General features: G+C 39.0%; 1 protein-coding gene across 2 annotated transcripts in view; it reads left to right on the top strand.

The window, feature by feature from the left end:
- The window catches only part of HIPK3 (homeodomain interacting protein kinase 3), a 96,219-nt gene that overhangs the window by 23,519 nt on the left and 51,604 nt on the right, over positions 1-21,096 (top strand). For both annotated transcript variants that reach the window (XM_060159445.1, XM_060159446.1), the window contains exon 2: positions 4,558-5,653. In XM_060159445.1, coding sequence (XP_060015428.1) covers positions 4,560-5,653 — 1,094 coding nt within the window. In that variant the 5' untranslated portion in view covers positions 4,558-4,559. The remainder of the gene's footprint in view (positions 1-4,557; positions 5,654-21,096) is intronic.

Genomic DNA, 21,096 nt, shown 5'->3' with positions numbered 1-21,096 from the left:
TTGCAATGAAAAATAATAGGAAATATGTAGTATTGTACTGATTCAGTGTTTTGGACTCTGGACTTAGCAGCTTCTCGGAGTACTAACTATACTCTGTAAAATCCATAAACACCAAATATAAGATACTCAGGTCATGAGTTAATCTGATGGAGGGTGGGAGAAGGGAAAGACTTAATATCTGTGGTAGGGAGTCACAGTAGTCAAGTTAATTAGTAATTTAGAGTTCTTTTCTTGTGGTCTGTTATAACAACTGTCTCCAGCATTACCCCCTCACCCACTTCTTCTTATGTGCTATGTAAATTATGTGACATTCCTACCCCGTGTTTATTTTCTGAAGTTTTCTTTGAGGTTGGTCCCACAGAGTACAGTGGTTGGTGAGGGGTAATTACTTTTTCTAAGCTTCCTTTAGTTGGCCCTGGTTGGAACCTTTGGGCTGTTTGCCTTCCAGCTTGGCATGTTGGAAAAGAAAAGGTGGGGACAGTTGGATTCAGAAATTGCAGTAGTTTTGTTTTGTTTTTTTAATGTATTTATTTATTATTTATTTATGTCTGTGTTGGGTCTTTGTTTCTGTGCATGGGCTTTCTCTAGTTGCGGCAAGCGGGGGCCACTCTTCATCGCGGCGCGCAGGCCTGTCACTATCGCAGCCTCTGTTGTTGCGGAGCACAGACTCCAGATGCGCAGGCTCAGTAATCGTGGCTCACGGGCCCAGTTGCTCTGCGGCATGTGGGATCTTCCCAGACCAGGGCTCGAACCTGTGTCCCCTGCATTGGCAGGCAGATTCTGAACCACTGCGCCACCAGGGAAGCCCCAAGAAATGCAGTAGTGTTTTTTTTTAAAAAAATCTCTAGGTCAATTACTTGGATCTCAGCTGTTGTTCACATAACACCTTTATTTAACATGGCATGGATTGGCTTAGCGTGGTATGCATTTTATTCCCTAGGACTTCATCCTGATTTTTCAGACTTGAGGGCCCTGAAGTGGTAGGACTTGAATTTGCCTAGGGTTTTGTACAGATGAGATCATTGGTTCTCAGTAGTGTGAATAGTTAGTGTGAATCTGTCAATAAATGGCCTTGAGAACTTGTATACATACAGATACCTGAACCTCACCACAGATTTACTGAATCAGAATTTTTCTGGAGTTTTAAATACATGTTTACTTAAGTTTTTGTTTTTAAACATTTTTTAAAAATTATTTATTTATTTTGTCTGTGCAGGGTCTTAGTGTGGCACACAGGATCTTTGTTGTGGCATGTTTAGTTGTGGTATGTGGGATCTTGAGTACAGCATGCATACTTCTTAGTTGCAGCATGTGGACTCTTAGTTGCAGCATGCGAACTCTTAGTTGCGCCATGTGTGTGGGATCTAGTTCCTTAACCGGGGATTGAACCCGGGCCCCTGCATTGGGAGTGTGGAGTCTTACCCACTGGACCACCAGGGAAGTCCCTTACTTAACTTTTTATTAAGGAAAAATGTATACATATTCAAAAGTAGATAGGATAGTATAATGAACCCCTTTTTATTCACTATCAAGCTCCTATGATGAATAATTTATGGCTAATTTCATTTTATCTATATCCCCATCCACTTTATCTGTTATTTTGAAGCATATCCCAGATATATTATTTCATCTTGAAATTGTTTCATCTGTATGTTTTAATAGGTTTCCCAGATGATTAAAAAACTTTTTTGAACAGGTAACACAGGTACATAGTAAAAAATAAGGTGGTAAAAAGGACATACAGTGTAAAGTCAATCTTTCTCATTGCCCCCAGTATTGTTATTCTTCTCTAAGGCGGAGAAACCTACAGCTTCTTTATGTATGTACACAAATAAATGTATGTGCAAAAATATTGATAATATAATTCCCCTTATTAATTAAACACACGTGGTAATATCTGTTGTAAAGTACACATTTTTCTGAATTTTGCCTTTTTCATGTAACAATATTATCTTGGGAATCAGGTTATAGCAGGGTAAAAAGATTGTTTTCATTGTTTTTTTTTAAGACTCTGGTTGGTCTGTGTATCAAAGTGTATCTAACTGATGCCTTTTGGATGGATGCTTAGGTTGTTTCCAGTGTTGTGTTTCTTTACAAACACTGCTGCATGACTGTCTTGTACTGTATCTGAGTTATCTGATTCTTGATCAGAGAACATATCCATTTGCAATTTTGTTAGGTATTGCCAAATTTCTTTCCCACCATCTATGAATGGTATGTAGGGTTCTCCAGGCTCACCAGTTCCATTTTAAAAATGATTTTCATGTGTCTCCTGTTTATGTTCATGTTCTTCTTTAAATCCATCAGTATATTTATAAGAGCTGTTTTAGAAACTCGTTTGTGAGTTTCATCATCTGTCATTGTGTCTGTTTCTATGGGTGTGGGTCACAGACGTGCTTTGAAATAAGGAGAATCATGATAATGTTAAGTTGTTGAAGATGAGGTTGGGGAGCTTCACAGTGTTAAGTGAGTTAGAGAGTGAGCTTGATATATGTTTAGAAGGAGTTTTTGATGTGGCTTGGCCTCATTAAAAAGATGATAATTGGTGGAGTTTTGAAACCTCCCCTGAGTAAAAGTATAGAATAGATGCCAACAAGATTTTAAGAAAATGGATGAAAAGGTTTGGAACTCCAGGATTTCAATTTACGATTTTCTCTTACACATTGAACAACAAATCTTAATTTGTGTAATAAGGTTTTGTAGCTGATTTCTTGCCAAAGCCAGGTCAACTTAGGAAAGTGGTAGGTTGTAACAAGAATTGTTTATGAAGTTGAAGGAGGCATAAATTTATGCCTTTTACCTGAAGGGGCATTGTATTTTCCTGCTCCTTTTACTACACCCTAGCTGTGTGACTTTGAACCAATTACCTAGTCCCTCTGAGCTTTAGTTTCCTTAACAGCAAATTGGTACTAAGTAAAATACTGCAAATAAAGCATTTGTTAAACTGTTGCATAGTAGGTGGTAGCTCTTATTATTTTAAATATTATATATAATTACATATAGTGATGGCAATCTGTTGTTTTTGAGTTAAAGAATTGATGTTTGATTTGTTAAAATGGTAGGAGACTGCCCAGAATATGATACAGATTTTTAAATTGTGGAGAATGGAAATATTTTGAAGTTAATTCAACCAACCAACATTTATTGAAAACCAACTCTATATTATGAGCACTTTGTTTCAGATCTAGTGTGAAAGACTGTTGTATGTGCTGACAGTTACAGTGTAATGTCAGGCATGTCATATCATGAATGCTAATTAAAGGAATATGTAAGCTTCTACGAGAGCACTGAATACCCAATTCTGCCTGGAGGGTGAGTGTGGGTGTTCCAGGCAAGGCTTCATCAAGAAGGTGTTGTACAATGGAATATTACTCAGCCATTAAAAAGAATGAAATAATGCCATTTGCAGCAACATAGATGGACCTGAAAATTGTCGTACTGAGTGAAGTAAGTCAGAAATAGAAAGAGAAATATCATAAGATATCGCTTACATGTGGAATCTTAAAAAAAAAAAAGATGAACTTATTTACAAAACAGAAACAGACTCACAGACTTAGAGAATGAACTTATGATTGCCAGGGGGGAATGGGTAGTTAGGGAGTTTGGGATTGACATGTATAAACTGCTATATTTAAAATGGATAACCAACAAGGACCTACTGTATAGCACAGGGAACACTGCTCAATATTATGTAACAGCATAAATAGGAAAAGAATTTGAAAAAGAATAGATACATATATAACTGAATCACTTTGCTGTAAACCTGAAACTAACACAACATTGTTAATCAACTATACTCCAATATAAAATAGAAAGTCTAAAAAAAAAAAAAAAGGTATTGTCTCAGGAATTCCCTGGCGGTCCAGTGGTTAGGATTCAGTGCTTTCACTGCTGAGGGCCTGGGTTCAATCCCTGGTTGGAGGACTAAGATCCCACAAGCCAGAAAAAGAAAAAAAATGTATCACTTTGATTTGAATGTAAAGGAGTTTGCTACAAGGGTGGACGTGGAAAATGACGTTAAGTAAAGAGGACATTGTGAAAACGAACTCTATCTGGCTTACATACTTATTTTTACAATTGATTTTTTTTTCTCCCTGAGGCAGTTCTGGAGCTTTAGGTTTATGGAATGTAACTACATTTATGTAATATATATTTTCGGTTTTGGTCATTGGTTCATAAATGATATATTGGTAATAGAATGTTTTACTTTTGCCAAATGTGTACAGTTTAAGGATCTGTACCTTTTCTTTTGGAGGGAAAATGGTTGGTACAGTTCTTAGGGCATATCTTGGCCATTGTAGCTTAGCAGTAAATATTTATTGATTAAATGAATGCACTCAGCTGTTTAGTCCCGACCTTTCATGCAATACACAAAATATCTGAAGTACTAAGTAACTAAAATGGAGCATTGAAAATGTTTTTCTCCTCCAAGGGGAAAAAATCTTAATGGAATTTAACTATTTTTATAAATTATGGACTTGATCCTTAAATGTTTTCTTCATGAGATTTAAAAAATTAAATTTTTGTAGCTAACATGGCCGTTTTTTTCTTTTGCAGGTATGGCCTCACAAGTCTTGGTCTACCCACCGTATATTTATCAAACTCAGTCAAGTGCCTTTTGTAGTGTGAAGAAACTCAAAGTAGAGCCAAGCAGTTGTGTATTCCAGGAAAGAAACTATCCACGGACCTATGTGAATGGTAGAAACGTTGGAAATTCTCATCCTCCCACGAAGGGTAGTGCTTTTCAGACAAAGATACCATTTAACAGACCTCGAGGACACAACCTTTCATTGCAGACAAGTGCTGTTGTTTTAAAAAGCACTGCGGGTGCTACAAAGGTTATAGCAGCTCAGGTGCAGCAAACTCAAGTGGAGGCACCTCAGATTGGGGCGTGGCGACACAGGTTGAATTTCCTAGAAGGCCCCCAGCGATGTGGATTGAAGCGCAAGAGTGAGGAGTTGGATAATCATAGCGCAATGCAGATTGTGGATGAGTTGTCCATACTTCCTGCAATGTTGCAAACCAACATGGGAAATCCAGTGACAGTTGTGACAGCTACCACAGGAACAAAACAGAATTGTACCACTGGAGAAGGTGACTATCAGTTAGTACAGCATGAAGTCTTATGCTCCATGAAAAATACTTACGAAGTCCTTGATTTTCTTGGTCGAGGCACTTTTGGCCAGGTAGTCAAATGCTGGAAAAGAGGGACAAATGAAATTGTAGCAATCAAAATTTTGAAGAACCACCCTTCTTATGCACGTCAAGGTCAGATAGAAGTGAGCATATTAGCAAGGCTCAGTACTGAAAATGCTGATGAATATAACTTTGTACGAGCTTATGAATGCTTTCAGCACCGTAACCATACTTGTTTAGTCTTTGAGATGCTGGAACAAAACTTGTATGACTTTCTGAAACAAAATAAGTTCAGTCCTCTGCCACTAAAAGTAATTCGACCCATTCTTCAGCAAGTGGCCACTGCACTGAAAAAATTGAAAAGTCTTGGTTTAATTCACGCAGACCTCAAACCAGAGAATATTATGTTGGTGGATCCTGTTCGACAGCCATATAGGGTTAAAGTAATAGACTTCGGGTCTGCCAGTCACGTATCAAAGACTGTTTGTTCAACATATCTGCAATCTCGGTACTACAGGTAGGTGACAACTATTTTTTGGTTATTTGATAAATGTTGAATTTTTGCTGAATGAAATAATTTTGTGTGTGTATGTGGTGAAAAAGACTGCTTCGGATAAATAGAGATCAAGATAAGTTCAGTTTAGGCTTGAGGTTTTAAAAATCTAGGCATACATAAAAAGGAACGAAATTGAGTTATTTGTGGTGAGGTGGATGGACCTAGAGACCATCATACAGAGTAAAGTAAGTCAGAAAGAGAAAAACAAATACCGTATGCTAACACATATATATGGAATCTAAAAAAACAGAAGGTTCTGAAGAACCTAGGGGCAGGACAGGAATAAAGACACAGACGTAGAGAATGGACACAGGTGGGGAAGGGGAAGCTGGGATGAAGTGAGAGAGTGGCATGGACATATATACACTACCAGATGTAAAATAGATTGCTAGTGGGAAGCAGCCGCATAGCACAGGGAGATCAGCTCGTGACCACCTAGAGGGGTGGGATAGGGAGGGTGGGAGGGAGATGCAAGAGGGAGGGGATATGGGGATATATGTATATGTATAGCTGATTCACTTTGTTGTACAGTAAAAACTAACACAACATTATGAAGCAATTATACTCCAAAAACGATGTAAAGAAAACCCCCCAAAACACAAGAGAAGGCAGGAAAAGAAACAAAGGACAGAGGGAACAAGTGAACTCATATTAAAAAGAAAAAAATTTAGGCATAAAATCTGCTCAAGCAGAATAGAAATTGCTACTGCAAAGTTCTGTGCTAAAGACATTGGTTATTTTTATTGTTAATAGAGGACCTGAAGGAATAATAGGTGATCAGTGATGATTAAGCAGAAGTCTAAATATTGAGAAAGGGTTTATAGTAATTTTTGTACATATCTTTGGGCACTTTTCAGCACTTAAGAGAGCTAGCTTTTTAATGACACATCTGATGTAACTGAACATTTAGAAGTTATAAAAATTCAGATTAGTGATTTTAAGATTTAAACACACTTCTGCGGCTGCCACAAATGTTCAGGCCACTTTTTCATAACAAGTTTTATTATGGTCTTTCCATATATGCTTTAGGTAAATGTTGTTTTGGTGTTGGTGCTATGGGTGGAATTTGAAGAAGAAAATAATTTCTGTGTACTACAGCCTGGAGTACAATAGATGGTTTTGAGGGTAGCTAATGATTACTATGATTCAAAATATTGTCTTTAGTTTGTAAATGTTTTTGAATTCATAGTATTTTTTTAAATTTATTTTTGGCTGCGTTGGGTCTTCGTTGCTGTGCGCGGGCTTTCTCTAGTTGCAATGAGTGGGGGCTACTCTTCATTGCAGTGCGTGAGCTTCCCATTGCGGTGGCTTCTCTCGTTGGCGGAGCACGGGCTCTAGGCGTGCGCGCTCAGCAGTTGTGGCTCACGGGCTCTAGAGTGCAGTCTCAGTAGTTGTGACGCACGGGCTTAGTTGCTCGGCGGCATGTGGGATCTTCCCTGACCAGGGCTGGAACCTGTGTCCCCTGCATTGGCAGGCGGATTCTTAACAACTGCACCACCAGGGAGGTCCCTGAATTCATAGTCTTATAATTTTGGGAAATTCTTTTCATTTCAGCCTAAATGAGTTTATGATCTTGGTGTATCCTGGAGCCCCACGAGCCCCAGCACAGTGGGTAGATATAGGATCTGCCAATATTGGCCATTATTAATAAGTTAGTAAATAGATGAACACATGCAGTTTATTGTTGGAAATTGTTAGAACATGAGGATTATATATTTAGGCCCAACACGGGGTAGTTATTTTCTGGTATTGCATCTTCCTTTGTACTATACCTGTCACCCTGATTAGCTTCTTGCAAATATATGCCTTAGTACCCAGGACAAGATAAAGCAGAAATTAGCTACTACAAAAATCAGCTCCAAACATATGTTCTACCATTAATAGTTTATCAGAAGGAAACCCACATTTATGTCACTTGGTGATAATTAAGTTTACTAAAATATATGTTAGAAATTAGGAATACAGCCTAATTTACCCTTTATATTCCTGATGTTATAATTTTTAGTATTACAGTGCTAGATACTGTTCTTAAAACCTTTTTTTTATTTAAAAAATTTTATTAAAAAATTTGTTTTTAATTTATTTTTATTTTCTGGCTGTGTTGGGTCTTTGTTGCTGTGCGCAGGCTTTTCTCTAGTTGAGGCGAGCGGGGGCTGCTCTTCGCTGCGGTGTGTGGGCTTCTCGTTGAGGTGGCTTCTCTTGTTGCGGAGCGTGGACTCTAGGCACGTGGGCTTTAGTAGTTGGCAGCACGTGGGCTCAGTAGTTGTGTATGCGTGCCCTAGAGTGCGTGGGTTTCAGTAGTTGTGCCATGCGGGCTCAGTAGTTGTGGCTCTTGGGCTCTAGAGCGCAGGCTCAGTAGTTGTGCCACATGGGCTTAGTTGCTCGCAGCATGTGGGGTCTTCCTGGACCAGGGATTGAACCCGTGTTCCCTGCATTGGCAGGCGGATTGTTAACCACTACGCCACCAGGGAAGTCCCTTAAAACCTTCTAGATGGTTTAAAAGGTATTGTAGTGTGGCACTGTAGTGAGTCTTAATTGACATCTCCTGTAATTAGATTTATTTGATCCTCTGTGCTCTTGAGAGTTTTTTTTCAATTTAATGTAACACAAGATTAGCTTTTAGTTAATATTTTTCTGGAAAAGTTATTTTAATATCTGATTTAACAGCATGAGAGGAATGGCGTTGTTTCCCTCTTGCCTTTGTATTCTGTGGATTCTGTCTTAGGAGCTTTTAGAAGTCAGCTAGCATATTATATAAACCCCCAGGCTCCAGCTGCTTGGGCTCTATTTTTAGTTCACTTGTTAGTAAATGACTTCATTATATTTGGGTCCTGCATTATTCGGCATATCAGATTTAGTTATGTGTGATACCTAGACTCCTTTTCTTTATTTGAAATCTTTTGGATGAGAGTAAAAAAGAGCTTTATTTTTTATACTTGAGATGATCTGTTTGTTAAATGTTTCAAGAGAGTAAAGGAAATCCTTTAAAAAGCAGTCTAAGACACTAAATATTTTATGATACTGGTTTTTAGCATTAGGTCTTTGCACAAATATTAGCCTCTTTTGGGAATAGAAAAATAAGCTATGAATAACTGCTAAGTACAACTAGTAGTTTCTAATTTGTTTTTATACATACATTTCAAGTAAATAATTTACCTGAATTTCAGAAGCTATACAGTTGCTAAATTACAGGTTCTGTGTTTAGATAAAAAAAAAAAAATGAGGCTCTTATTTGTAAAAACAGTAGTTGGTGTTTCTTGGATAAAAAAATTAAAAAATGGAGTTTATGTCAGTTGGATGAAGAGTTAGAAGAGTTTGTAAATATTATGGTAGATTGGTGAAAATGTAATGTAGCCCTTAATCAGCTAGTTTTTTTTTTAATTATTTTATTTCATTTATTTTTGGCTGCATTGGGTCTTTGTTGCTGTGCACAGACTTTCTCTAGTGGCGAGCGGGGGCTACTCTTCGTTGCGGTGTGTAGGCTTCTCATTGCAGTGGCTTCTCTTGTTGTGGAGCATGGGCTCTAGGCGCACGGGCTTCAGTAATTGTGGCACGTGGGCTCAGTAGTTGTGGCTCGTGGGCTCTAGAGCACAGGCTCAGTAGTTGTGGCACATGGGCTCTAGAGTGCAGGCTCAGTAGTTGTGGCACACGGGCTTAGTTGCTCCACGGCATGTGGGATCTTCCCGGACCAGGGCTTGAACCCGTGTCCCCTGCATTGGCAGGAGGATTCTTAACCACTGCGCCACCAGGGAAGTCGTCAGCTAGTGTCTTAATGTCTAGTATAATTTTGCATAAAAATAGCAGGTAATCATTATTTTTCAGTATTTGTACTTTTTATTTGGAGCTTTGTCAATTCTGCCTTAGTTTTTTTTTAATACTTATTTGTTTATCTATTTAAGGCTGCATTGGATCTTTTTTTTTGAATTTTATTTAATTTTTTTATACAGCAGGTTCTTATTAGTTATCCATTTTATACATATTAGTGTATATATGTCAATCCCAATCTCCCAATTCATCACACTGCATTGGGTCTTAGTTGCGGCATGCGGGATCTTTCATTGCAGTGCATGGGTTTCTCTCTAGTTGTGGTGTGTGGGCTCAGTAGTTGCAGCGTGCAGGCTCCAGAGTGTGCAGGCTCAGTATTTGTGGTGCATGGGCTTTCTAGTTGTGGCATGCAGGCTCCAGGGCGTGTGGGCTCTGTAGTTGTGGTGCAGGGGCTCAGTAGTTGCAGCACAGGCTTAGTTGCCCCACGTGGGCTTCGTTGCCCCATGGCATGTGGGATCTTAGTTCCGTGACCAGGGATTGAACCCAGTCCCGTGCATTGGAAAGCAGATTCTCAACCACTGGACCACCAGGGAAGTCCCTCTGCCTTAGTTTTTGTTATAAACCTGATTAGGCAATAAGCAGAGGTGTCTCATACTTGATTTTTTTTTTACTCTTTGTTTAAAATAGATTGTATTTAAAAAATGAGGGACTTCCCTGGTGGTGCAGTGGTTAAGAATCTGCCTGCCAATGCAGGGGACACGGGTTCGAGGCCTGGTCTGGGAAGATCCCACATGCCGTGGAGCAACTAAGCCCGTGCGCCACAACTACTGAGTTTGCGCTCTAGAGCCTGAGAGCCACAGCTACTGAGTCCACGTGCCACAACTACCGAAGCCTGTGTGCTCTAGGGCCTGTGCTCCGCAACAAGAGAAGCCACCTCAATGAGAAGCCCGCGTACTGCAATGAAGAGTAGCCCCCGCTCGCTGCAACTAGAGAAAGCCCGTGTGGAGCAACGAAGACCCAGCGTAGCTAAAAAAATAAATAAAAAGAGAAAAAAAAATTTTTTTTAAATTGCTAAAAAAAAAAAAGAAGAAAGCAGGAAGTGAAACTTACCAAATTAAATATTTTTGAGCCAATCACAGTGGGAATACACATAGCCCAGGTTCCAAAGTAAACGATTTGCATTTAAACACAGATTCATGTGTTATTCTATTTTTTTGAACTGTGCAACACAGAAGCATAGTAGGGATATCTTAAAATAGACAGCGGATTGTGGCCAGAAATTGTTGACTACTATAGATGGTGAGGCTGTCTAGCTCTTGTAGTGATATAAGCCAGAAGTACATGCTAAGGGCATTGATTTGCTCAAGGTCAGCATGTTCTAAATTCAGCTGCTTGAGTATGGTTTCTGTCAAGAACACGTAGGGCTCTTGAATGCATAAAAGGTTTTAGCAGCAGAAGGTGCTGTATTTATGAGGTGTGGTGGCAACATTCAGGTCATAAATATCTTTTTCTTCTTTTTTAAATATAGAATTTTAGCCTGTGGTTCTGAGTCATTTCAGAGCATAGAGACAGGAAAGTGGGCTGGAAAGTAACCTGTATAGCGGTTGTATTCTTTGCTACTTATTTTTAGCGTTAGTTGTTGTTGAAGTAAATGCTGCTCTTTTCCATGTGACAGTTGACAAAGAGATATGTAATGGTAAAAAACAATTCAAGCTTATCAGTTTTGGTTTAGGGCATTCCCAACCCCTCATGCCTTTTTAGACCCTGAAGTATCAAAGACAAAGTTCCTGTAACAAAGTTAAGGCACACAGAATGACCCATAAAAAAATAACTAGTATTTTATATAGGGTACTTTATAATAACAGAAGATTGTGTATGTGTACTGCATCCTTTTTTCAAGTGCTTCTACATATAATTCCTAGTTTGTTCCTCATGTCTCAGTCTCTGTGTTCTTAGATAGACGCTTGGTGGAATTCCTATTTAAGAAATAGAAAACTGAGGCTTATACAGTTCGCACAGGTCCAAGTTTACAATGCAAGATTAACACAATTTTTGTTGAGCCCTTTTTGTGTGCTGGCATTGTGCTAGGTGCTAGGGATACAGATAAAACATGGTTTCATCATTTAATGGAGGAGAAAAATAGTTTGTGTCAAGAAGTTCTAGGGTAGAAGTGTGTGCAGGGTGCTGTGGGAACCCAGAGGAGAGCCCTTAGCCTAATGTGAGGGTTCAGAGAGGGTGTCTGGGGGAAAGATGACCCTTGACTTGAATGAGACTTGAAAGTAGAGAAGGAGTTAGTATTGACTAGACTTTTTTTGGTTTGTTTTTGGCTTGCAGGATCTTAGTTCCCAGACCAGGGATTAAACCCAGGGCACGGCCATGAAAGCGCCAAGTCCTAACCACTGGACCTCCAGGGAATTCCCAGGATTGGCTAGTCTTAAGGAGTGTTCTCTCACAAACTCACCCTTACCTTAGAGCTCAGTATTGGCTGAAATTGCTGGCAGCTTCTTCTCTGTATCACAAAAGTTGTTTTTGCTTAGGAATCTTTATTAGACAAATAAAAAATTGTCAACTGGGTTTAGTTTTAACAGAAGTTTGTTTTTGTTTTTGTTTTTGTTTTGCGGTACACGGGCCTCTCACTGTTGTGGCCTCTCCTGTTGCGGAGCACAGGCTCCGGACGCACAGGCTCAGCGGCCATGGCTCATGGGCCCAGCCGCTCTGTGGCATGTAGGATCTTCCTGGACTGGGGCACGAACCCGTGTCCCCTGCATCGGTAGGCGGACTCTCAACCACTGCGCCACCCGGGAAGCCCTTAACAGAAGTTTTAACAGAAGATTCCAAAAGTCTATAATGAAGTGGTTTTCAGTGTCATATATTGTGGTCACAGACATAGATTACTTTACTACTATATCAGGCCTTCAAATAAAAATTTTGACAGAGCTCTTAAAGTTTTTTTTTTTTGAAAACACCTTTATTGAGCTATAAATCACATGCTATGAATTTTACCCATTTAAAGTGTACAATTCATTGTCTTTTAGTGTATTCACAGTTGTGCATCATCACCACAATTTTAGAACATTTTCCTTACCCCTCAAGAACCCCGATCCCTGCTCCCCAGCACTCTTTAGCCATCTTTCCACAATCTTCCCATCTCTAGCCCTAGGCAACAAAAAATCTACTTTCTGTCTCTACAGATTTGCATTTTCCAAACATCTCATGAATGTAATCATACAGTACATTGTCTTTTTTAACTGGCTTTTTTCCACTTAGTGTAATGTTTTCAAAGTTCATCTGTGTTGTAGCATGTATCAACACTTCACATTTTTTGTTGTTGTTGCCAAATAATTCCACTGTATAGATATACCACATTTTATCTATCCATTCATCTGTTGATGGAGACCTCAGTGAAAAGATATGTGAATAGAAAACTCTAATATAGCCCCATGATTAAGTCTTTCATTCAGAATATTTAGTGCCTATAAAGTGTAAAATATTATGCTGGGTGCTGGTTATACACTGAGGAGCAAAAATATAGACCCCACCATTATGATGTTTACAATCTAATATGTAGATAACCAAAAAGTAATGGGAAAAGAACAGGGAGAGAGACTAACAGGATACTTACTTTTTTTGTTTTATCTTGTTTTTTAACTTTTTACTTTGTAATAATTTTAGACATAAAAAAGGTACAAAAATAGTACAAAGAATTGTATGCAGATTCTCCAAATATAAGCATTTTACCACCCTAGTTTTATCACTCATTCTTCTTTTCTTTCCCTTCCTTCCCTCCCCCTTCCTTCCCTCCCTTCCTCCCCTCCCCCTCCCTTCCTCCCCTCCCGTCCCCTCCCTTCCTCCCTCTCCTCCTCCCTCCCTTCCTCCCTCTCCTCCTCCCTCCCTTCCTCCCTCTCCTCCTCCCTCCCTTCCTCCCTCCCTTCCTTCCCTCCTCCCTCCTTCCCTTCCCTCCTTCCTCCCTCCCTCCCTCCCTCCCTTCTTCATTGCTGTGCTTCCTCTAGTTGCAGCGGCAAGCGGGGGCTACTCTTCATTGTGGTGCATGGGCTTCTCATTGCAGTGGCTTCTCTTGTTGTGGAGCACGGGCTCTAGGCATGCATGCTTCAGTAGTTGTGGCACGCAGGCTCAGTAGTTGTGACTTACAGGCTCTAGAGTGCAGGCTCAGTAATGGTGGCACACAGGCTTAGTTGCTCCGCAGCATGTGGGATCTTCCCGGACCAGGGCTCAAACCCGTGTCCCCTGCATTGGCAAGTGGATTCTTAACCACTGTGCCACCAGGGAAGCCCGTATCACTCATTCTTTTTCTGTGTGTGTGCACATACAGATACACAGGTTTTTTTCTGTTGTTACAGTGTTTGAGAGCAAGTTTTAGATGTAAAGCCCCTTTACCTCTAAATAATTATATGTAAGAGAATGTCCTTATGTTTAGGAATACACAGTATTCTTAAACATAAGGACATTCTCTTGCATAACCCCAGTGTAATAATCAGAATCATCATTGGCTAACATCAGTATTATTGATTTGATGAACTGTTTGAACTGCTCAGTACTATTTGATTTGAGGAAATGAAAATCACTTTAGTACTAGTAACTTATTTATAGACTTAATTCAGATTTTGCCAGTTGTCTTACTGTTGACTTTTTTCTTGCCCAGAATTCAAGTTCACACATTGCAATATATATATACAGTGGTGTACTACTCAGCCATAAAAAAGACTGAAACGTTGCCATTGCAACAACACGGATGTACTTAGAGGGTATAATGCTAAGTGAAATAAGTCAGACAGAGAAAGACAATACTGTATGATAACACTTATTTATATGTGAAATCTAAAAAATTAAACTAGTGAATATAACAAAAAAGGAAACATATAGAGAACAAACTGGTCATTACCATTGGGGAGATGGGTTGGGGGAGGGGCAAGATAAGGGTAGGGGGTTAAGAGGAACAAACTGTTATGTATAAAATAAAGATACAGCAATATATTGTAGAACACAGGGAATATAGCCAGTAGTTTATAATAAGTATAAATTGAATGTAACCTTTAAAAATTGTGAATCACTGTGTTATACACCTGTACATACTATTGTACATCAACTATATCTCAATGTAAAAAAAATCACACATTGCGTTATTTGCCACATATATCTCTCTAGTGTCCTCTTATCTGGATTAGCTCCTTATTTTCTTTGCCTTTCATGATCCTGACACTGTTGAAGAGTACTGGCCAGTTATTTTGTAGAACTTCCTTAGTTTGGGTTTGTCTGATGTTTTCATGTTATGTGTTTTACCTTACAGAAGTGATGTTTTGTTCTCACATATCGGGAGGCACATGTTGTCAATTCGTCCCATTACTAGTAGTGTTAACTTTGATCACTTGACTGAGGTGGTGACTGCCAGATTTTTCTACTATAAGGTTTTTTTCTTTGTAATTAATAAGTATCTTGTGGAGAGGTACTTTGAGACTATTCATATATTACTGTTTCTCATCTTATTTTCATAGACCAATTTTAGCATCCATTGATGAATATGGCCTTTAACAGTTATTAAGTGTGGGGTTGTAAAATGATGATTTTCTAACTTTATCATTATCACTCCTCTGTGTAAGGAATTCTCCTGTAAGGAAGAGCTTTCCTTCACTCTGTTTGTTGTTGTATAGACTTATAGATTCATATTCAGTGGGTTATAATCTATTACTTGTCATTTGTTTTACTGCACAATTGTCCTACACTGTTGAGTAAGAAGAGCCTTTTTAAGCTTGCTCCTGTATCCCTTCAACATGGCCCTATCCTTCCTTGAGAGCTTACTTGCTGACAGCACAAGATGTTCCAGGCTTACTTTGTACTTTTCCTGCTCAGTGCTTGGTATTGGCCATTTTTCTAAGGACCATTGGTTCCTGTTATTGGAGATAATGGTATTTAGGAAACAAGATCTGGATGCTAGTCCCAGATGTGCTCATTGGTACTAGGGTGTTACTGCTTTTAGGTCCTTTGAGTGGCAAAGCTAGAAGATGTGTGTGTGTGTGTGTGTGTGTGTGTGTGTATGTAATTCTGTATCTATCTGTTTATATATTAAAACAATGATTTCATACTGATACGTTTAGTTCTGACACCTCAGAGTGCATTCTGTCCTCTTCCTTTATTTATGATCTCTTCTCTGACATGAAGAAACTTGGCTCTCATTATCCACAATGTTACTTCTTTGCTCAATTCTAGAATACACTTCAAGTAGTTTTGGAATTGCTAACCCGTACCACTGCTAATTTACTAGCCGGAGTATGTATTTATTTATAGTTGTTTTATTCTTTAGCCTTAGACTTGGAGGATGTATTAAAGTACTGGGTTCCAAAGTTACTTAGGTTAGTTCTTCAACTCCCCTTTCCCCCATCTTCAATGTGATTGTTATTTATTTGAAATATAATTAAGTTCATTTCATTGTATTCCATTTTGGGTCCTTTATATCCTTGTTTATTTATTTGACTATTTGAAACATTAACATAGTTCTGAAAATCAGAGCAGTATTAAAATGTTATCTCAGAAGTGTCATGCCCCCTCTTCCGTGACTCCCCCTCATTCTTTCTACCTCATTCCTACCCAACTCCTTTTGGTAATCATAATCATTGGTTTTTTAATTTATTCTGTGTGTGTGTGTGTGTGTGTGTGTGTGTTTGGCAGCGGGTGCAAGTAAGCAGATAAATGTCTCAGTTCCCCTTTTATAAGAAAGATAACTTACTGTAGATACCTGTTTGTGCTTGGCTATTTTCCCTTAACAGTGTTTCCTGGAAATCGCTTCATGTCAGTTCACAGAGATCTTTCTCATTGTTTTGCTGCTTAATAGCACTTTTTTGTGTGTATTACCATAGTTTATTTAGCCATTTTTCTTTTTTTCTTTTGGCTGCACCACACGACTTGTGGGATCCTAGTTCCCCAATCAGGGATTGAACCTGGGCCCTCAGCAGTGAGAGCACAGAGTCCTAACCACTGGACTTCCAGGGGATTCCTAACCATTTTTCTAACTATTGTGTATCCCAATTACAAACAATTGCAAAGAATAACTCTGTACATAATGTATTTTTGTCTTGCTGGAGTTGCATCTTCAAGGTAAATTTCCAGAAGTGGAATTAGTCAAAAGGTAAATACACGTGTAGTTTTGTTAAATATTGCCAAATTCTTTTCAGTAAGGACTGTATAAATTTGCATTCTAATCAACGATGTATGATAGTGCCTGCTTCTATATTGCCTTGCCAACAGAATATGTTGTCATTCTTTTAAAATTTTGCCAAGCGTGGTATATTTGTGATACTAATTTGCAAGTGTCTTATGAGTGAAGTTAAATATCTCATGTTTAAGGATCATTTTAAAATTATAGGGTGTGTGTGTGTGTATGTTTGTGAATTGCCTATTCATATCTTTTGCCCATTTTTCTATCAAGCATTTGGTCCTTTGTCCCTCAGATTTCTTTATATATGAGGGATATTAGCTCTTTACGTATGATATATGTTGCCCTTTTTTTAAATTTTGTTTTCATTTTTTATGTTTTTTGCCTTGTGAAAATTTTTTTTGTGTGTGTGGTCAATTTCATCAATCTTTTATTGCTTCTGGATTTTAAATCATAGTTAGAAAGCCTTTTTTGTACATCAAGTTTAAAGAGGCGTTTGCCCTCTTTTCTTCTAGTACTTATTGAGATAGTTTTTTAGCATTTAGATCTCTAATCCATTTCGAGTTTATTCTTGTAATTGGTGTGAGGTGTGGATCTAATGTTCTTTTTCCAAATAGCTAATCAGTTGTAGGGACCTACTTTAGATTGGGTGGACAGGGAAAAAGCTCTAAGGACATGATATATTAAACTAAGATCTGATGGGAGCCTGCCATCCACGGTGGTTGAGAGACCTAGACAGAGGAAAGAGCACACGTGAAGGCTCTGAGATTAGAAAGAGCTTGGTTAGGTAAAGAATCTGAAAGCCTGCCAATGAGACTTCGGCCTTTTGGAGTGGGTATAGAAGTAGAGGTGTGACTTGAGGTTGGAGGGTAGCCACAATATGGTTTATGTCTTTATCTCTCTGGCTGCTCTTTCAAGGGGGAAGGGGACAAGAATGAAAGTAGGAGTAGAAAAACCATTAGGAAGGAGGCATTAAAGTAATCAATCCACAGAGAAGAGGTGGTGCCAGTGGAAAGAAATCGATAGATTTGAGATACGTTTTAGTATTAATGTGTCTATTTTGTTTTTTACTAGAATTAATTTTTTTCCCTTGAGGAGATAGATGCTTTGTTATGGTTGATATTTGTTGACTTAAATTGTGTGTGAGTTTAGACAAACACCTGACTTCATGGCCTCAGCTTTCTCATTTGTCAAATAGGAATGTCATTATGATTCAGAGTATATTTCTATATATATACACTTAACCTGGAAAGCTCTACTAGACATGACTGCCTGAATCAGAGGAAGTGAAATAATAGCCTTTAAAAATTTTTAAGCTAAATCATGACATTTTGCTTTTAAAGTTAAGTTATTTTAGGCTGTTTTTATAATTCCCCCAAATCAGTGGTTATTGTTTATCCCCTAGAAGTGACTACTTTTTCTTATCATATATTAAGAAAAATATTTAAACAAAAACAGTGTCACAGAATACATTGTTTTGCAGTTTGCTTTTGGTTAACTGTATATCTTTGGACTTTTTTTTTCAATATAAGTTTCTGTAGAGTAATCTTACTCTATGAAACTATTTAAATAGAAATTTCATGTGTGACCTCCATTTAAATACTAATTGAACACATCAACTGTAAAGAGACAGTTATAAGGCAGTAGAGAAAAATGGGATGTCAGACGATATTAAGGAATTACTGATTTTTTTAATGTGAGAATTGTGGTTATTAAAGTACCTCGTAAAGTTTTATATGTTGAGGTATTTTTAAAAAAAATTTTCTGGGACTTCCCCCGTGGTCCAGTGATAAAGAATCCATCTTCCAATGCAGGGGACACAGGTTTGATCCCTGGTCGGGGAACTAAGATCCCACATGCTGCAGGGCGACTAAGGCTGCGTGCCACAACTACCGAGCCCTTGCGCCTCAACGAGAGAGCCCACGTGCTGCAAACTACAGAGCCCACGCGCTCTGGAGCCTGCGTGCCACAACTAGAGAGAACAAACAAACAAAAGCCCAGCACGCCACAACTAGAGAGAAGCCTGTGCAACGCAACAAAGATTCCTGCATGTTACAGCTAATACCCAACACAGCCCTCCTGCCCCCCCAAAAAAGTTAATTTTTTTTAAATTTATTTTTTCCCTGCCCCATGCAGCATGTGGGTTCCTAGTTCCCCGACCAGGGACCGAACCCGAATGGTCCCCGATTCAGGGACCTGAATTGGGAGCTCGGAGTCTTAACCACTGGACTGCCAGGGAAGTCCCCTGTTGAAGTATTTATAAATGTAATATACCTGGGATTTTTCAACTACCACCTAGTGGGTAGCCGTTATAATTTTAGAGTCTTTTTGTTGATGCACTGGTAATTTTTGAAGCTGGGTGATTGGTAGATGGTGGTTCAACTGTACGTATTTGAAATTTTCTATAATAAAAAGTAAATAAATGCAATTAGGTCTTAAACACTTTCAAATTAAATGCCAAAAATAGTTAGCATAGTTCTTAATATCCATGGAATATACTGGTAGTTTCCTAGAGAGTGGATTTTTTTTTTTTTTTTTTTTTTTTTTGCGGTACGCGGGCCTCTCACTGTTGTGGCCTCTCCCGTTGCGGAGCACAGCACAGGCTCCGGACGCACAGGCTCAGCGGCCATGGCTCATGGGCCTAGCCGCTCTGCGGCATGTGGGATCTTCCCGGACCGGGGCACGAACCCGTGTCCCCTGTATCGGCAGGCGGACTCTCAACCACTGCGCTACCAGGGAAGCCGTACAGTGTGGCTATAATCAAAAGCAGAGTTTTGGGTGTGGGGGAGGGATATAAACTTCAAAGTGTAAGATTCAAAATGTTTGATTAAATAGAATTGAAATTTGATCTTTTATGTCTTTACCTTGCTAAACTTTTTTTTTTGTGGCTGCATCAGGTCTTTGTTGCTGTACACTGGCTTTCTCTAGTTGCGGTGAGCGGGGACTACTCTTTGTTGTGGTGAGCGGGCTTCTCATTGCGGTGGCTTCTCTTGTTGCGGAGCACAGGGTCTAGGTGCACGGGCCTCAGTAGTTGTGGCTCGCGGGCTCCAGAGCGCACAGGCTCAGCAGTTGTGGCACACGGGCCCAGCTGCTCCATGGCATGGGGAATCCTCCTGGACCAGGGCTCAAACCCGTGTTCCCTGCATTAGCAGGTGGATTCCTAACCACTGCACCACTAGGGAAGCCCACCTTGCTAAACCTCCATGAAGCTTTTTGATAATAATATTTTAGTTGCAACTGTGACTAAGTTCCTTTAGTTTCACGATTGAGTGATTTAAGTCACTTTAAATACTTTCAGATCAACGTGACTAGCTAAGACACTCTGAATTTTAGTTAACTCCTCTTCTTTCTTTTTACTTAGATTTAGACAATTTTCAATTTCTAATAGGTGAAAAATAGAAATCTTGATTATTGATGGGAATTAAAAAAACCTTTTACAGTTTGTTTTAGAATTATTTACTGAATTATAATTTGAGATACATTAATATTTAGGACGGAATGTTAAACATAATTATTCTAAAAATTGCTACATAATATTAGACCACTTTTATACTTAGCTAACCCCTTTCTTTATGTATTTCACTCTGAAAAATTTTGTCCATACTGCTACCTACATATTAGAAAAACAAATTGATATCTGTGCTATATCATCTTGAGCTAACAATTTGGTGGCCAAAATTATTTTTAATATGGAAATTATTTTTCATTTTTTATTGTGAAAAAACACATAGTATTTACTATCTTGACCACTTTTAAGCATGTAGTTCAGTGGTGTTAAGTATGTTCAAGTTGGCATGAAATGGATTTCTAGAACTTTTTCATCTTGCGTATCTGAAACTCTGTACTCATTAAACAACACCACCCCTTTTCTCCCTCTCCCCAGCCCCTGGTAACTATCATTCTACTTTTTCTACTTTGTTTCTATGAGTTTGACTATTTGAAATATCTCATGTAAGCAGAATCATACAGTCCTTGTCTTTTTGTGACTGGTGTATTTCACCTAGCATAATGTCCTCAAGATTCATCCATGTTGTAGCGTGTGACAGGATTTCCTTCCTTTTTAAGGCTGAATATATTTTATTGTATGCATATACCATATTTTGTTTATCCATTTCTTCCATCCGTGGACATTTGGGTTACTTCCATTTACCCTCTTCCCCTTTTGCCTCCTTCTTTCGTTTTTGCCATCCTAATGGGTATGAGGTGATATCCCATGGTGGTTTTGATTTGCATTTCTTTAACTAGTGATGTTGAACACTTTTTCATGTGCATATTGGCCATTTGATATCATCTTTGGAGAAATGTCTGTTCTTTTGTCGATTTAAAAACTTCCTTGTTGGGCTTCCCTGGTGGCGCAGTGGTTGAGAGTCTGCCTGCCGATGCAGGGGACACGGGTTCGTGCCCCGGTCCAGGAAGATCCCACATGCCGCGGAGTGGCTGGGCCCGTGAGCCGTGGCCGCTGAGCCCGCGCATC

Source organism: Lagenorhynchus albirostris, chromosome 9 (assembly GCF_949774975.1).
Source record: "Lagenorhynchus albirostris chromosome 9, mLagAlb1.1, whole genome shotgun sequence".
NCBI lineage: Eukaryota > Metazoa > Chordata > Mammalia > Artiodactyla > Delphinidae > Lagenorhynchus > Lagenorhynchus albirostris.
The sequence above is the reverse complement of the archived record's forward strand: the minus strand, read 5'-3'. Positions and strand labels throughout refer to the sequence as shown.